The sequence below is a fragment of the Haliotis rubra genome, unplaced genomic scaffold, assembly GCF_003918875.1.
Source record: "Haliotis rubra isolate DU_JTF1 unplaced genomic scaffold, ASM391887v1 Scf135, whole genome shotgun sequence".
Lineage (NCBI taxonomy): Eukaryota > Metazoa > Mollusca > Gastropoda > Lepetellida > Haliotidae > Haliotis > Haliotis rubra.
In genome coordinates this window covers 1,630,690-1,647,682 of record NW_025765281.1, presented here as the reverse complement: position 1 = coordinate 1,647,682, position 16,993 = coordinate 1,630,690, and the positions used below count along the sequence as shown (strand labels likewise).

At 38.7% G+C, this 16,993-nt stretch overlaps 1 protein-coding gene across 1 annotated transcript in view; it reads left to right on the top strand.

Moving 5' to 3' along the window:
- Nucleotides 1-863: 863 nt before the first annotated feature.
- LOC124267951 (peroxisomal biogenesis factor 3-like) overlaps nucleotides 864-16,993 on the top strand; it is a 31,080-nt gene continuing 14,950 nt past the window's right edge. The window contains 5 exon segments of the mRNA XM_046702953.1: nucleotides 864-1,043; nucleotides 8,563-8,647; nucleotides 14,384-14,430; nucleotides 14,784-14,865; nucleotides 16,413-16,456. Coding sequence (XP_046558909.1) covers nucleotides 971-1,043; nucleotides 8,563-8,647; nucleotides 14,384-14,430; nucleotides 14,784-14,865; nucleotides 16,413-16,456 — 331 coding nt within the window. The 5' untranslated portion in view covers nucleotides 864-970.

Genomic DNA, 16,993 nt, shown 5'->3' with positions numbered 1-16,993 from the left:
GTTTAACGTCGTGCTTGAGAATATTTCGCTCATATGACGACGTGCATGCGTGTGTATGTGTATGGGGGCGGTGGGGTAGCCTAATGGTTAAAGCGTTGGCTCGTCACGCCGAAGACCCGGGTTCGAATCCCCACATGGGCACAATGTGTGACGCCCATTTCTGTTGTCCCCCGCCGTGATGTTGCTGGAATATTGCTAAAAGCGGCGTAAAACCAAAGTCAGTCAGTCAGTCAGTGTATGTGTATGTGCGGCTGCTTGTACTAGCCCAGACTGAAGCTGGTTTTATAGTGCTAGCCCACTGAGATACCATGCCGCAGTGAAGCATGAATACCCCACTCAGACACATTATACTGACTCCGAGCCGACCAGTCCTTGTTGTACCCATTAATGCCGAGCGCCAGGCAGGGACCAACAAGTACCATATTTTACTTGTTAGGTTAGGTTAGATATAGGTTAGTGTTAGGTTCGGTTAGGTTAGGTTAGATATAGGTTAGGTTAGGTTAGATATAGGTTAGATATAGGTTAGGTTAGGTTAGATATAGGTTAGATATAGGTTAGCTTAGTTAGTTACTTTTAGACCTTCCGTTCTCCGGGCGGACGCTCTTACCACTACACCACGGAGGCGGTCCCGGGGTAGAATAGACCCCCGGAATATATGTGCGTTGTAAGAGCGAGTGAGACAGGTTTAGTTTTACACCGCTTTTAGCAATATCACGACGAGGGACACCAGAACAAACAAACAAATAGGATATACAACGCGTTAGCTTGACAGCTTTGGGCATGACAGCAGAGACCATATAATGTTGACAGCTTTGGTGTAGCGGGAATGAGGTAAAATCTAAGAGTTATCTCCCCTCAGGACGTTTTCACTGTCATGAGATAGAAATATATCACAACACAGCATCGCCTGATCATGGCTTTAGAAGTGCGCTCCTAAATACACGTGTTGTCATCAGTTCAAACAACGACAATGTTTAGCAGTATATGGAACTTCATCAAAAGACACCGGCGGAAATTTGTTTTCACGGGATTTATATTTGGAGGTGGGTTGAATCGACAGGAGCTTGCACGTGTCCTGTGAGTGACGATCGGCATCTAAAATTAGATCTAGCCCAGATAGGGCAATGCACACTTTCGGCAGGTGGTTGTCATCCACTAGATCATGTCATTTCTTTCCCCACTTTTTTGTCGTTATCCCCATGTTTATATCAATACATAATAAATAAACAAATTACAAATGACAAGCCACAATGACTATTTTGCCATCTATGGAAGGCAGATTTCAAGAATAGCAAAGGTCCTAATTAATTAACTTGCAGTAACCATCTGTTACCTGCTAAAAGTAAACATAGATTTTCAGAGAATAGTTGTATGTGCTTATTTTGGGGTAAATTAAACCGCTTGAAACTACCTCTTTGAAGACTGCTTAATTGTAGCTCATGAGATGTAAGAATGTATTGATGGAAATTTCTATTATACTGGGACTCTCTATTATCGCGGGCACTCTATTATCGCGGCACGCGAAAACATCGGGAAAGCAGAAACACCACGCCCCGCATCGGCTGTTTACAAATGCAAATTACGAAAAATATATTCATCGCTCTTGAAAGTCATTTATTTCATTGGTGTGTTGTGTGTAATCGGAGTTATATTAAAGCATTCATCTTTTCAGTAAGTTCTAGAACATTTTGAAACTAGTATGACACCTACTGCCCTTACATCTAGCATGAATCAAAACTTACTTCATCAAGAGCAATCCTGTGACAACTATATGGTCATTTGCATATTTTCCGTGCTAAAAATATAACAGGAAGTGACGTATTATGCATTTTCACTCTGCACACGGCAGCAACTTGTATGGTACGTTTTAAGCCGGAAAAACAATATTTTGTAACGTTATTGTTACCTTGTATCCAAATGAATAGAAGATTCTGATGTTTGGGTTAAAAGCATGATGATATTACGAATGTGAATGAAATTCCTAAATATTTTTTAATGATCAAACTATTTAGATTCGTTACTTGTCTTAGTAAACGTTTCACAGTGTCATCTGCTTGTACCGCGTGCCATAGTAAGAAAATAGCAATACCGCGATAATAGAGAGTTGCTTCAATTTCCGGGTCAAACGAGACAATCGGAATTGCTGCAATGGTATTAAACGAGTTGCGACCATGTGTCACATTATTTGTGACAGAAATGAAGATTAAACATCAGTCAACTGAAAATATATATAAAATACTAAATGTCAGTAGCCGTTCATAATCCCGATGGCGACAACATTAACTACCGCGATAATAGAAGGTCCCATGATAATATCAGTGAAGTGACGATTTTGGACATATGATTTAAAATCATTATGTATCAAGAATGTATGATAAACAGTCACTTTGACAAACTTGGACTTGAGACTGTCATGATAGAACCATGGTTTTATGCATATAAATGCGTTTCGCCATGCTGAAGCCCTTACTTTCCCCACACAGGAGACCCGGAAGATCCGGGTAGAATTTTCAGCAACCCATGTGCTTGCCATAAAAAGGCACTATCTTGTCATGCTGAAACGGGATCCTGGGTTTGTTCCCCACACAGGTATCACTGATGTCTGTCAACTCGTCCCGCTTTCAGTGAACCCTCATCACTCGTCCCCACACAGGTATGATATTGTGAACCCTGTGATATTGCTGGAATATTGCTATAAGAGACATAAACTCTACTCGGTCCAATTACCATGGTGTCTAATTAGCAGAGGGGTTGTACAATTGACAGCACAGCTCGATCAGGCTATGGGTTAGAGCTGGGATCTGTTACCCAAGTACCTGGGTTGGGTAAATCATTTGCACTACCCTGTTTCAGAATAAACTACCTGGACCCGTTTTATCCTATGACTTATCACATGTAACTGATGCTCTGATACATTACATAAATTCTTTGAACTGAACTAATGAACCAAACTCAGTTTATATTCATTCTTCAATCATGAAAATGAGTACATGAAAATCTGTTCATTCTGTGTATGGTTCTTCATTGACTGGTGCATTTAGGTAGGGGTGTGTCTCTCTCAACCAATCAAAGCTTATAATAATTTCACTAACCATCTTGACAATGACCAGGCAAAAAATCACGCCTCGTCCTTGAATGAACAAAGTAACCAATTCAGTCAATAATTATTTTTGATATCTTTATTAGAGTAGACTATAACATTAATCATTATAATTTCCTGTTTATAAGGAAGCGATTCTATGACCATGACAAAAATAAATCATAATATGCTCACTGAAGAAATCTCAATTGTGTGCGATTCGAGTTTATGAAATCAAACTTGATAGGTGTCATGATGATTGCATTACAAGACAAGTGTTTCACAAAAAAGACATGCCACCACCTATAAAGCTCAAGGGGCGGTGGGCTAGCCTGATGTTTGAAGCGTTCGCTCGTCACGCTGAAGACCCGCGTTCGACTCCCCACATGGGTACAATGTGTGAAGCTCATTTCTGGTGTCTCCTGCCGTGATATTGCTGGAATATTGCTAAAAGCGGGGTAAAACCAAACTCACTCACTCACTCACTATAAAGCTCAGTTCTGCATAGTGCAATCTGCCTTTGGTTTCTTACTTGTGGAGTTTATAGCATGACCTAATGCCACTTCTTTGAGTTCAAAATTTCTACCTGTCCCAACCCCACTACAGGTACAGTTATATCTTGCAACCATGGTAATGGGCTTTTGGCATGGGGAGGTGCTACAAGGGTTGGAGTCATTTTAGCTTGTTAAATCCAAGGTTTATTCATGCTGTTATCATTCTAAACACTATAGACCCGTGAAGATTCGGTTTAGAATCTATCTTCAGTAACCCATGGTCGTTGTAAGAGGCGACTAACAGTATTGGGTGGTCAGACTCGCTGACTTGGTTAACACATGTCATCCGACATTGTATCCCAATTGCGTAAATTGATGCTCATGCTGTTGATCACTGGATTGTCTGGTCCGGACTCGGATTATTTACAGACCGCTGCCATGTACCTCATAAGGATAAGAAAGCCACATTATCTCGGTGCGCCTAGTGGCTGCAAGAGTTGCATGATCCTCAGGGAGTTGAGATTGATAATACGATATGCTGTTTGAGATTGACATCCAATGATCAAGGGGAAAACAAAGCGCCTTTGAGCAGCTGAGCTGGATATTGGCGCTATACAAATATTAGCATAATAATAATAATATACCTGGAAGCTGGAATATTACTGAGTGTGGCGTAAAACTAAACTCACTCACTCACACTCAACACTATATACTGATGATCTGAAAGGAACACAGTCCATCTGAACCACACATATGACAAATAGTGAGTGGAAGTTCTTTATTACCTGCCACAACAATGGATAGATGTGCTTTGAAAATATTTATTATGCTGAAATACAGCTGAATAACTGTCCTCAGCTATTGTTTCTATGTTATATTGTTCAAGCTGTTTTTGAATGACAATGTTTGTTCCACTTGATCAGCTGACATATAACCTGTTGATACGTACAACACCTGGGCAATCATCAAAGGATGCTTCACTGATGGCAACATGTTTATCAGTTTTAGATTTCTTACTACAGTCCGTTTGGCTTAAAAACGGACCGATGAATTGCAATCTAACTCGAAAAATAATAAACATATAATACTTAATGAAACGCTGATCATAATCAGACCAACTCTGTGATTTATTTGCAGAATTTGTGTCCTAAAAAAAAAAAGTTGTTTAACAAACTATCATTAAAATTTACACAGTTCACTATTTGTTACGTGGGAGGAGTGCAAAGAAAGGGTCAGCCAGGTGTGCGAGAAAGGATGGAGACGGCACAGCACAGATTAATTAATCAATAACTTTGTCGGCACTTGTGCACGTGCTTCTCTAACACCTGGCTGTCCCTTTCTCTGCACTCCTCCCACGTAACACAAAGTGAACTGTGTCAAACTTTTAATGATAGTTTGTTAAACAACTTTTTTGGTGGAGTCCGGAAAATTTTCATATATAAGAAAGCTGTTGGGTATTAGTAAATGATAAACATGTGTACTATTTATATTTCTGTGGCAATTTTGTACAATGATCAAATTTGCAATTCATTGGTCCGTTTCTGACTCAAACGGACTGTACAAGGTGTTTAAGTGGAGCTGTAGTGTAGGTTACTGCAATTTAGAGTCCAGTAGGCGAAGTGCATACGGTTCCGGGTTTTCATAATGCACGCATCGGAGTATTGAAACCAGTTTAAGGTTGTTAGATACCAAAATGAAGCTTATCCAATGATCTTTACGATCCTGCTAATCGGTTTAATAAGCTAGTGTCTGAATACCACGTGTTTTTGCATTTCATTCCTCTTAGTGATGCATGGACAACCGTACGGTATACTTGTAATTACCTTACACCAAACCTTGTAATTCCGTACAGGCATTCTATCACCATGATCACCGTACACCTCATGACCAGGTATCATTGTAAATTCCAACATATATTATTTTTACCGCTCACATTAATTGTTCACTATCTAGATATTATCACATAATTACATATTTGTTAATGTGTGCTGTAACTGTTAGCATGCACGAGTATAGGGCTTTATAAACAGGGAACCATGTGGCATTCATTCAACACGTGGCATTCCTGTGCTGGTGCTTACGAGACTTTCCAAGGGTCCACATGTCTGAGTTTTGCAATTACAATTTATTTTCAAACCCATTAAGCGGCAATATGTATGTATGAGAAAATGACGTTTTTTCTATTTCTATTTTTATCCCCCCGGCATGTAATGATGCGGGGGGATATAGTCGATGCCTCGTCCGTCCGTCAATCAATCATTTTGTTTCCAGAGCATAACTGAAAAACCGTTCAATATTTTTCAACAAAAATTGGTAGATGTATCAAACAGACCCTTAAGTGGTGCCTTTTGCTATTTGCAGATTTTTGGCATTTATATTTTTCCCGGTTTCCATGGAAACGATTCTGACTTAGTCCCAAAAGGGAGGAGTGGGCTTCGTTTCCGGAGCATAACTCAAGAACCGTTCAATATTTTTCAACAGAACTTGGTAGATATATCAAACAGAACCTCCCAAAAGGGAGAGGTGGGTTTCGTTTCCGGAGCACAACTCGAAAACTTCTTAATATCTTTCAGCAAAACTCGTCAGATATGTGAAGCAGATCCCAAAGTGGTGCCTTTTGCTATTTGCAGGTTTTTGTGATTTATTATTTTCTCGGTTTCAATGGAAACGATTCGAACTTAGTCCCAAAAAGGAGGGGTGGGCTTCATTTCTGGTGCACAACTCGAAAAGCGTTCGGTATCTTTCAACAGAACTTGGCAGATATATTGGGCAAATGTTGAAATGGTGCCTTTTGCTATTTACAGATTTTTGGCATTTATATTTCTCATGATTTCCATTGAAATGATTTGAACTCAATTTGTTATTCGCATCACTAGAATCGAATATTCATGATTTCCTTTTGAAAAGGAGTGTTTTTACTTGAATTTAAGTGTTACTTATGAAAATGAGTCATTGTAAATGGAATATATTCCCACAAGTCAGGGTAACAGTCACCACTCAGTGTTACTACACTTGCTGGTCATACAATAACGCTGTCAACATTGTAAGAAGATGTCATATATATATATATATTTATTTTCTTCCTGTTTAACTGAATATACTGAAAAATGCATTAACTGCAGACATGTTATTGTTTTGCCGATATTTAGGGCTCCTTGCCTCTAGGCAGGAGACCTATTGTAATCGTTCGGATTATTATTATTATTATTTATTATTCCGATTTTTGTACCAAACATAACTCCTAAACCAATGCTCCGAATCACTTACAAAAAATCTCACAGATGCGCACTGAGGTGTAGATATTCCCCTTAAAAATCTCTAGGCTCTTGGCCCAATAGCAAAGGGGCGATAATTCAAAATTAATTCCAAAATTTCAACGTTTGACAGCAAATATCTCAAGAACTAATTGTTCCGACACTTCCAAATTTCTTGTACAGATGCACAATCGAATACCCAACAATTTTCGGGGCAAGTCGCTAAAACGTACTGCCAGTATGGTAGATGATGTCCTGGTGATTCCAGAACACTAATTGTTTTGAACGTAGACCCAAGAACAACTGAGATACAGCCTTTTAAAGAGGGAACTATTTCTTCTCCAGAACTACTTAAAAGGTACATGACCCCGGCTGTATTTGGAAGATCCGCTCGCCTGTCAAAACGTGTGTTCTGGCTCCGTTTTGGACGGTGATATCTAGCCCTCAGATACAATAGATAGAAAGTAATGCCAAGGAGACCTCATCGTTGCCCGCAACTATATTTGTATTCAGTACTCAGTAGTTGAATTGTATTAGCTTCATAGTAGATTTGATCTGTGAAGGTCCGGGTTAGAATGAACCTTCATTAACCCATGCATGTCGTATGCGGAGACTAACGGGATCGGGTGGTCAAGCTCGCTGGCTTGGTTGACAGATGTCATTGGTTCCCAATTGCGCAGATCGATGCTCATGCTGTTGATCACTGGATTGTCTGGTCCAGACTCAATTATTTACAGACCGCTGCCATATATATAGCTGAAATATTGCTGAGTGTGGCATTAAACCTAACTCACTCACTCATAGTAGATTTGTTTGCAGCCCAAGAAAATACTTTGGAGCGGAAGCTCACACGTGTCTCTTAGAATCGTTTACAGGATTCCAGTCTGATTTTAACAATAACTCTCAGATGAGCTTCTGAGCCTTGTGGTTCTGTGTTCATGTTTTCATAAGCCTTAGACACTAGGCCATCCCATTGTAGATCACTGTGGTAGGTTTGTTTTGTATTAGACAGCCTCCGTGGTGTAGTGGTTAGAGCGTCCGCCCAGAGAGCGGAAGGTCACGGGTTCGATCCCCGACCGCGTCATACCAAAAGACGTTAAAATATGGTACTTGTTGGTCCCTGCCTGGCGCTCGGCATTAATGGGTACAACAAGGACTGGTCGGCTCGGAGTCAGTATAATGTGTGTCTGAGTGGGGTATTCATGCTTCACTGCGGCATGGTATCTCTGAGCTAGCACTATAAAACCAGCTTCAGTCTGGGCTAGTACAAGCAGCCGCACATACATACACACGCATGCACGTCGTCGTATGAGCGAAATATTCTCAAGCATGACGTTAAACCCAATTTCACCTCACCTCACCTTGTTCTGTATTATGTAAGAACTCTCACAAATTTACTGGTCCTGAGGATGGGAGGAGCATTGACTGCTGGTGGTGAAAGTTAAATTGATTAATATTTTATTAGATATATGCTCATGGGTCTATAACTGCGATTAGTTCTGTATGTTTGAAATGTGATTATGCAACAAAATGCACTCAATGATATTCAGGATAATGTAATATAAAATATGATGGATCTTAGAAATATTCGGCGTAGATTAATGTGCAACCTCATTCGACAAAGTGCAGTTTGGTGTTGTTGCATTTGGATAAGTTGAGTGTATCTGACAATAATTTGTTTGAGAAAGGATTTGTACGTTATCAATATTATGTTTATGTTTTTGATATTTTTCAGGTGGCTGGCTTGTGTACAAGTATTTACAAAAACGGTTACGTGAGTTCCGAGATGGCGAAGATAAAGAGTATATGGCATTTGCACGGTAAGTTGCTAATGGCGACCATTCCTGACTACATTCTGTACAATCATCTTCATTACATAAACCATTAGATATATTTATGCAATAGTTAACAGTGCAGAATTGTATTGAAGTTCCGGAAGGAATGTTATTTTCCCCCTTTTTATATAATCATGTTAATATGCAATTGTACTGTTTTGTGCAAGGCTCAATTTAAGGAACTGTTGTCATGAAAATCCAGTTTCACGAAACAAAATTAGACTGCACCCTAGACCCATAATTTTCTTTCAGTTGAAACATAGGCTGGTTTGTTGATAAAGCCAAATAAAAAAAAAATGTAGTGGTTCCGATTACAGCTTTTTAAAATTTAGAATATTTTGTCTTTTTGGCAATCGGAATCACAACATTTTTTTTTAGGCCTAGTGTCAAATATATTGGCTCCTATATTGTGCAAATCCACTAATCTTTTAAGGCACTGTCCACCTGGTTTCAAAATAAGCTAATTTTACAAATAAAAAATGTATTAAGTGCGGGAATATGTTGTGGATAACATCATTGGGTAGATAACAACTTGGTAAGAAATACATGTTGGAGGCATAAAGAAAATCAAATTTAATTCTGGACTCTGTTCAGTTTTGAATTTCTAAGAAAAGTAAGCGCTGTTATTCAGTCCACCAAATTATATCTGATACCATGCCAGTCAGTGCATGGGCGGTGGGGTAGCCTAGTGGTTAAAGCGTTTACTTGTCACGCCGAAGACCCGGGTTCGATTCCCCACATGGATACAATGTGTGAAGCTCATTTCTGGTGTCCGCCATTGTGATATTACTGGAATATTGCTAGAAGCGGATTAAAAATACACTCACTCACTCAGTATGTGCAGGTCTCCGCTAGAAATCAGCATTCCATATTTGTGGTAAGAGACAACTAATGGGATATGCATTAACTCAATGAATTATTACTACATGTCATTGCATTCAATTTGTGGAGATTGACGCTGATCATGTCAAAGATTTGTTCATCTGACCCAGATCTGATTGTTTACAGACTGATTTGATACAGCTGGAATATCGCTGAGTGTGACTTTAACTAATAACAGACAAATCACTCTTGCCAAGTTTTCATTATGTTTGATGAAAGACAATGTATTTTGATTTCAAAGGTAGTGCAACCATGGCAACACATGAATGTCATGGCACATTGTATGGTCAATAGGCTCATTGACTTGATAATGTATTCATATCATGATTTTCAGTATAAACGAATGCATAGTTTTATCATTGTTCTGTAGTCATGCTAGAATTGATAGGATCGCCAGGAGGAAGTGAGGATCTGCTTGTTTGGAGCTTGAAATCTATGTCCACAACATTTATAATTTATGGGACCCTTGAAGATCCAGGTTAGAATTGATCTTCAGCATCCCTTGCTTGTCGTAAGAGGCAACCAACGGGATTGGGTGATCAGGCTCGATGACTTGGTTGACACATGTCATCATATCCCAATTACATAGATCGATGCTCATGCTGTTGATCACTGGATTTTCTGGTCCAGGCTCGATTATTTACAGACCGCCGCCATGTAGCTGGCATTTTGTTGAGTGTTGAACAACAACCAAACCCAATAATTTATGGCCTGTCAGTACAGTACCTATGCTATTGGGTTTTTCGTAAGTAGTAAACGTCAACAGCCTGTATGCTTCAGCTTCCCACCTTTATTAATGCTAATGGAGGTGACAGCTGTGAACACAGAATAACAGTGAACTGGCATCAGAGTAAGGCAGACTGCAAAAATTCTGGATGAGATGTGTTTCTGTGTTTGATTATATATTTGTATATTGGTGTTATTGTAGCATGCTCATGCATGTTTTTCAATAAATTCCAACAATTGTCTTCAATCTGTTGGGTGTATCTCATTTACATGATTCAACAGTACCATCCCCAAATATAATTTGCAATAACTATTTTCGAAGTAGGATTTACATAGCATTTGAATTATGTTTGATATGCATAAATGATTAGCTTTCTAAATATACTGAACATCATTGAAAACGCACCAATCAAGATGGATTTCAGCATGACAATGTTCAATGAATATAACTAACATGATGTCGAAGAGCATGTCCAGCTGAAAAAATGCTTTAGAAACAAATTCCTGTCCACAGTATGACTCTTTAATTCCAAAATGCATCAACATGCAGCCACGCCATGAAAAAAGCGTGAATTTCATTCTGAAATCATACTGACTGTGACATTAAAAGCAGGTGTATGAGAACCGATTCTCATTGCTTCACTAACGATTGTGAATCGAGGACAGATGCTGAAGTTAACACCTCACGAAAGAGAACGTGCACTAGGCATGATTCAGGTTGGCACCAGCAGAAGGGATATTGGTCGACAACTTGGACTTGGCCAAGACGACATCAGTAGACAGGCAGCACCCATGACCTTCACGCTCCTTCAGGATCGCCATATTGACCATGTCCATATCAGTGATTGAACACTGCCGACTGCCAGGACTGCTGCTGCACTAGTTCAAGGTTGACGTGGGGGTCATCAGCGCTGACTCCATGCGACGCCGTCTACACGCTACATGGCTCCATGCTCGACGTCCTTACGTTGGACCAATTCTGACTGACAGACACCGTAATGACCGTATACAATGGGCCAGACATGGGGTAATTGTAATTTGTAATTGTAATTGAATGTAACTAATTACAAAAATCTATGTATTTGCATGTAATTTGTATTTGAATGTTTAAAATGTAATTTGTAATTGTAATTTAATTAATTAAAATCTTAATGTAATTGAATTTTTCAATTACTTTTTCAGTTACATCAAATTACATGTCACTTTTTTATTTTGGTGGTCATCAGGCAACCCTTGCAATTATATTCTGTACAATAAGGAGGACAAAGCAGTGTTTTTCAATAAGATGCTTGTTGTCGGTATATACTCTAGCAGGTGTTAAGTTTTGAAAGAGATTTGAATGTCTAAGCCTTTGTAACTATCACCATCTGCACATTTGTGAAACAAAGGGAATCAGTAACGCATGACTGAATGTAGGTTGGTATTTGAGGAAATGGGGGATTAACAGTACTATTAGTCAAGTTTCTATCAAAATGGCCTCTTTGTTTATTTCTCATAGGATATGATATTCAAAATCCTACTGAACTGTAGTCCTATTTATATAATCATGAAAGGTAATAAGCCATAAATCCAAGTTGACAAATCCTTTAGTATGTTAATGTGGATTATGTCAGATAGAGAGACCGGCTGATTATATATTGTAATGTAGGCCTGTAATGATGTCATGATACAGTACACCTAAGGTAACAGTGGTGGACAAAGTGTTTTTTGCAACAAGAGATGATAGAGGTGTGTATTTGATAATAAGCCCAAAGAAATATGCAAAATACAAATTTGATCAAATAGTGTACATTGTAGATATAATCTAATTTTGCATTTCACTTTTTGATGACAAAAATATGAATTGGATTTAGTGACCACTGTTTACCAACATCGATATCTTGTTGATTAAAGGAATACAGAAATATACTTGTTTTTGTTGGTTTTTTTTAACAAAGTAATTTGTAATTGTAATTAATTACATTGGTAATGTAATTGTAATTTAATTAATTACATTTTAATTTAAGGTGTAATTGTATTTGTAATTGTAATTGAGGGAAATCAGAGTAATTGTAATTTAATTAATTACATTTCAAAGTAATTGAACCCATGTCTGCAATGGGCTAGCAGGCATTTTCAGTAAAGGTTACAACAATGGCATGGTGTGGTAGTCACGGACAAGTCTTCATCTACGTAATGCTGACGGCCGATTACGTGTTTGGGGTAGACGTGGTGAACGTTATGCTGATGAGTGTGTGGTTCAGACAGACCTTTGGGTGGTGGGAGTGTCATGGTCTGGGGTGGAATAAATTACAATCACAGGACTGCCTTCATGTCTGTCAAGGGAGAGTTAATGCCATTTATTACCGTGAGCAGATTCTTCAGAATCACATCGTATCTTTCTTCAATCACCACCAAGATGTCGATACCTTTCAACAGGACAACGCACAGGCACACACAACAAGACTTTCCATGCAGTATCTGGCCCAGCAACACATCCAGGTTATTCATTGGCCAGCACAGTCGCCAGATGTATCCCCCATGGAGCACTTGTGGGACGAAATTGGTCAAAGTCTTTCGCGGCGACAACAGATACGAAACATCCGGGAACTTGAGGCTGGACTAATGCAGAAGTGGAATGCCATCCTCCAGAACTCTATTCGGACGCTTATTGACTCAATGAGGAGACTTTGAACTGCATGTGTCAATGCAAATGGCGGTCACATGCGATATTGACTTTCGATTTGACCCCACGTGTGTTTGATCCTTTCTGACTGTGGAACATTTCAATGAATGAGCGTCTTTTCTGTGTTTTTGTCAGTCGTCCATCTGTTATTATCCAGTTACTTCAAGTCACCCCATCATTCTGGACATTTTGGAACTTTACAACGACCTCTCTACTGCCCAATGCGACATCGTCCTCTGCTGGTTGCCGGGTCACGTCGGCATAGCAGGTAACACAAAAGCCGATGCTGCAGCAAAAGCAGCTCTTGACAAGCCCTTATCTCCACTGCTGATCCCGTACAGTGATTTCAAACCCACTATCAAAAGCTATACTCGGGACCTCATGCAAAAACGATGGGACACTCAAGTAGGAAGAAATAAACTGTATGAATTGAAACCAACAATTGGTTATACCTACTTGGGTTGTCAGTCAAGACATGATGAGGTAATTTTACGACTATGTCGTATTGGCCACAGCCGATTTACTCATGACTATCTGCTGAAAACGGATGGGGATGGACCCCCCATGTGTGTCTCTTGCGATGAGGTTTTCACCATCAAGCATATTCTGCTTGAATGCGTGGACTTATCGTCTGCAAGGGACTCACATTATGATGCAAAAACCCGAAAGATCTGTTCTCCCGAGTGAGCGCTCATCTGATAGTGAACTACCTGAGGGAAGTTGAACTGTATCATAAATTGTAACTGTGAAATGTCACTAACAAATTGCCTGCCTTTAAATTTGATGCTATTACTTTTTCTGCTGTTTTTGAAATAAAACTCATACCGAGTATGTACTTACAATGTTTATTAATGCAAACTTGTTATCATCACTATATGGCTGGAATAATGCCAATGTGACGTAAAGCCTAACTCAACTCAACTATTATCCACTCACAAAATATCATTTCCTTACACATGCTTTTGATAATCTGAACTTTTATAAGTGGTGCGTTTTCAATGATGTTCAGTATATATAAACCTTACGTAGTTTGTGAACCTCAAATAGAAATTATGAAAATTTAAAATGTATCAGTCAAATTTCTCGGAACACATCCAGCCACAACGGCCATTGTTGACTTAAGGCACTTCATATCAAGTGGTGGGCAGCAAGCTAAAGGTTAAACACCACTCGGATGTTTCAGATATACAGTCATCCCTCGCCATAACGCAGGCCTTGGGGTCCATGGATGACTCACTGCAAGTTGTACTAACTTGCACAAGTGATAGACTTTTGGGATTAGTGTGTTGTTCATCATTAGTTTATGTTAGTGTCTGTTGCTGTAATAGTGGTGCATTATTTAGGCTCGCCATTTATTTTGTTTAAAATATTGCCATCTGCAAAGTAACACAAACATTTTTTACACCAATACATACATTGTTACGTCATTATATACATCGTTATTTCAGACGACAACACCACTTTGATAGCAACCAAAGAACATGTAATATGACAGGTGAGTAGGGAGCAAAAACACCATCACATGTGTTGTTTCACTTTGTTGACCCAAAGGAATGATTTTGGAATTTGTGTGATGTTTTGGGGATTTTTTAGGTTATGTTTGTGAAGGATGATCAAATTGAGTACAAAATGTGTAAAGTTAAGTCTGTTAGTAGATACAGTTTCAATGCCTGTTATTTGTGTATATATTTGTTTTCAAGATGTAAGTGTTAAAATTTGTATGAAATGTCATCAATCCAGGTTCATAAGTAATTATTTTCTTTATTATACGCCAAGGTTCAGCACAGTCATCGCCAAGATAGTAAGTGTGTTGCTGTGTGTAACCAAACTAATGCTTTTGTGTTTCAGTGTTATCAATGGTGCCAAATGTTCAGGAGACGGTAGTGAAAGTTTTCAATACTGAGAAAAATACTGCTGCTCTGAAATCAAAGTAAGTTCTACACCATTATACCCCTCCACCATGTTAACCTTAAGACCTGTGTACCTGTATACAGGTATACATATTATTGTTGGGAATTGGTGTAAACCTCATAATTGATGATTGGTTCATTACAACCGATCAATCATCGAAAATAACTGGTTAGTGTCATTTATCAAATTTTCCTGGTTATGTTTGTTAATGCACAAAAATATAAAGAAAAACATAGTTCTCTCAGTTTTTTTTGCATATTGCACAAAATGCATTTGCAAATTTCACATCTTTAAAGGATGACTAGTGTGTTAGGAATATACATTTCCTGGAGTTGTTAAGATAAATTTATCATGACTTTGAACGAGCTTGTAATGTTTGTGCAATGTAGAGACAAAATCAACCTTTTGAAAAATATTGTTATTGCAAACAAGTGTTCCAAAATTGTTTGTGTTCGATTATGAGGAAACATGATCAATTGCTTGGTCGTTTTGTCATTGCGACCAATCTTCGATTATTTCAATTAATCGGACCACCACTAATACATATACTTCCTGTAATTGCCTCTTAGTTAGACTTACAAGTTTCAAGGTGTCTTGATTAGTTAGCCAATATGTCATCTGTCTGTTTTTATTACTTTCTCGATTCTGTCATTCTCAAGAATTCTCTCAATGCATTCCCTGGCACTATTTATATCACTTCTTCAGACATAACTGCACAAATAACACTGAAACATCACATGCAGGCGATGACAACTTGATTTATTCAGAGTTACAATCAGATTATCAACATGGCCTCCTCTTCAGCCATGTTGAAAAAACAGTTCATGATTATTATGGTTTGGGGGCTTTCGGGTAGCCTAGTGATTGAAGTGTCCGCTCATCACGCTGAAGATCTGTGTTCGATTCCCCACATGGGTACAATGTGTGAAGCCCATTTCTGGTGTCCCTGCTGTGATATTGCTGGAATATTGCTAAAAGCGGCATGAAACCTCAATCACTAACTCACTCACTTACTCAATATGGTTTGCTGAATGTCCCAATTTCTAGATTTGTCAGCACCATACCTCAGGGGTGGAAATAAGGTTAAAATTGCTAGTGTACTCCGGTACAGTGGCACATGTAAAGTCACTTGCCCTGATTATTTTCCCACTATACCAACCGTTTTCTTGCTGATTTTTTAAATAAACAACATAATAAACATTGGAAAGTCAACTGGACACCGGTACAGTGTGATATACAAATTTGCTTGCCCGACAGAAAAAAAACACTGGACTCGGACGTCGGGCAATGGGTTATTTCCACCCCTGTACCTGTGTGCCAGGGTTCCTCCAAAGTTGTAAACATTCAAGGCCTGCATCACTTCAAGCTTTCCTTTTTCAATAAGAAGACACATCATGATATAACAGGAATAATGTTCAAAGCTGCTAATAAAGATATCACTTATTCCTGGAATACCTGTCTCTGTTTAACCCATCAAAGATGTTCAGTCTGAAATAGTTTTGAATTATCTAAATTCAGGTGAGCTACAGAGCCTTGTGGGTTTCTATTTTCTGCTTCCATTTTCAGTCCTTCGAATAAATTTGAGCTGTGGGAAGAATTGAAGATTATGAGTAAGTATATACTTCATGGTGCTAAAAGATGGATACAATAATCGGTCAATGATCTGGACAGTGGAATAATTATTGATCTACCAGCATTTTAACTGATTCTTAAATGTTTATGAAGGTGAGAGCAGTGTTCACAAATGGTGTTTCAAAGTAACAGGACATTGGGTCCTGTAGTTTCAGATGTCTGTCTGACCCATTGAAAATGCACAGGACCCATAGAATAAAATTAAACACACATTTCAGATTTAATACTTCTTATAATTGGCATTGAAATTATTAACAAACATAAGATTTATAAACAGCAAACAAGTGGCACATGTCATATATATATATATATAACAAATTCAGTGAAAGTCATTTTGAAATATACAGTCAGACACTGGGGCCGGCAGGTTGTAGACTTCTGTTGGACCGTTGGCGAATCTGCTGGATTTGTCAGAGGGTCAGAAGCTATTCGTGAACACAGTGAGAGTGTGTGATGATGTTTATTTGAATGGTGGGAAAGCTCAGTGCTTCATCATATAGGATATCCACTTGTTG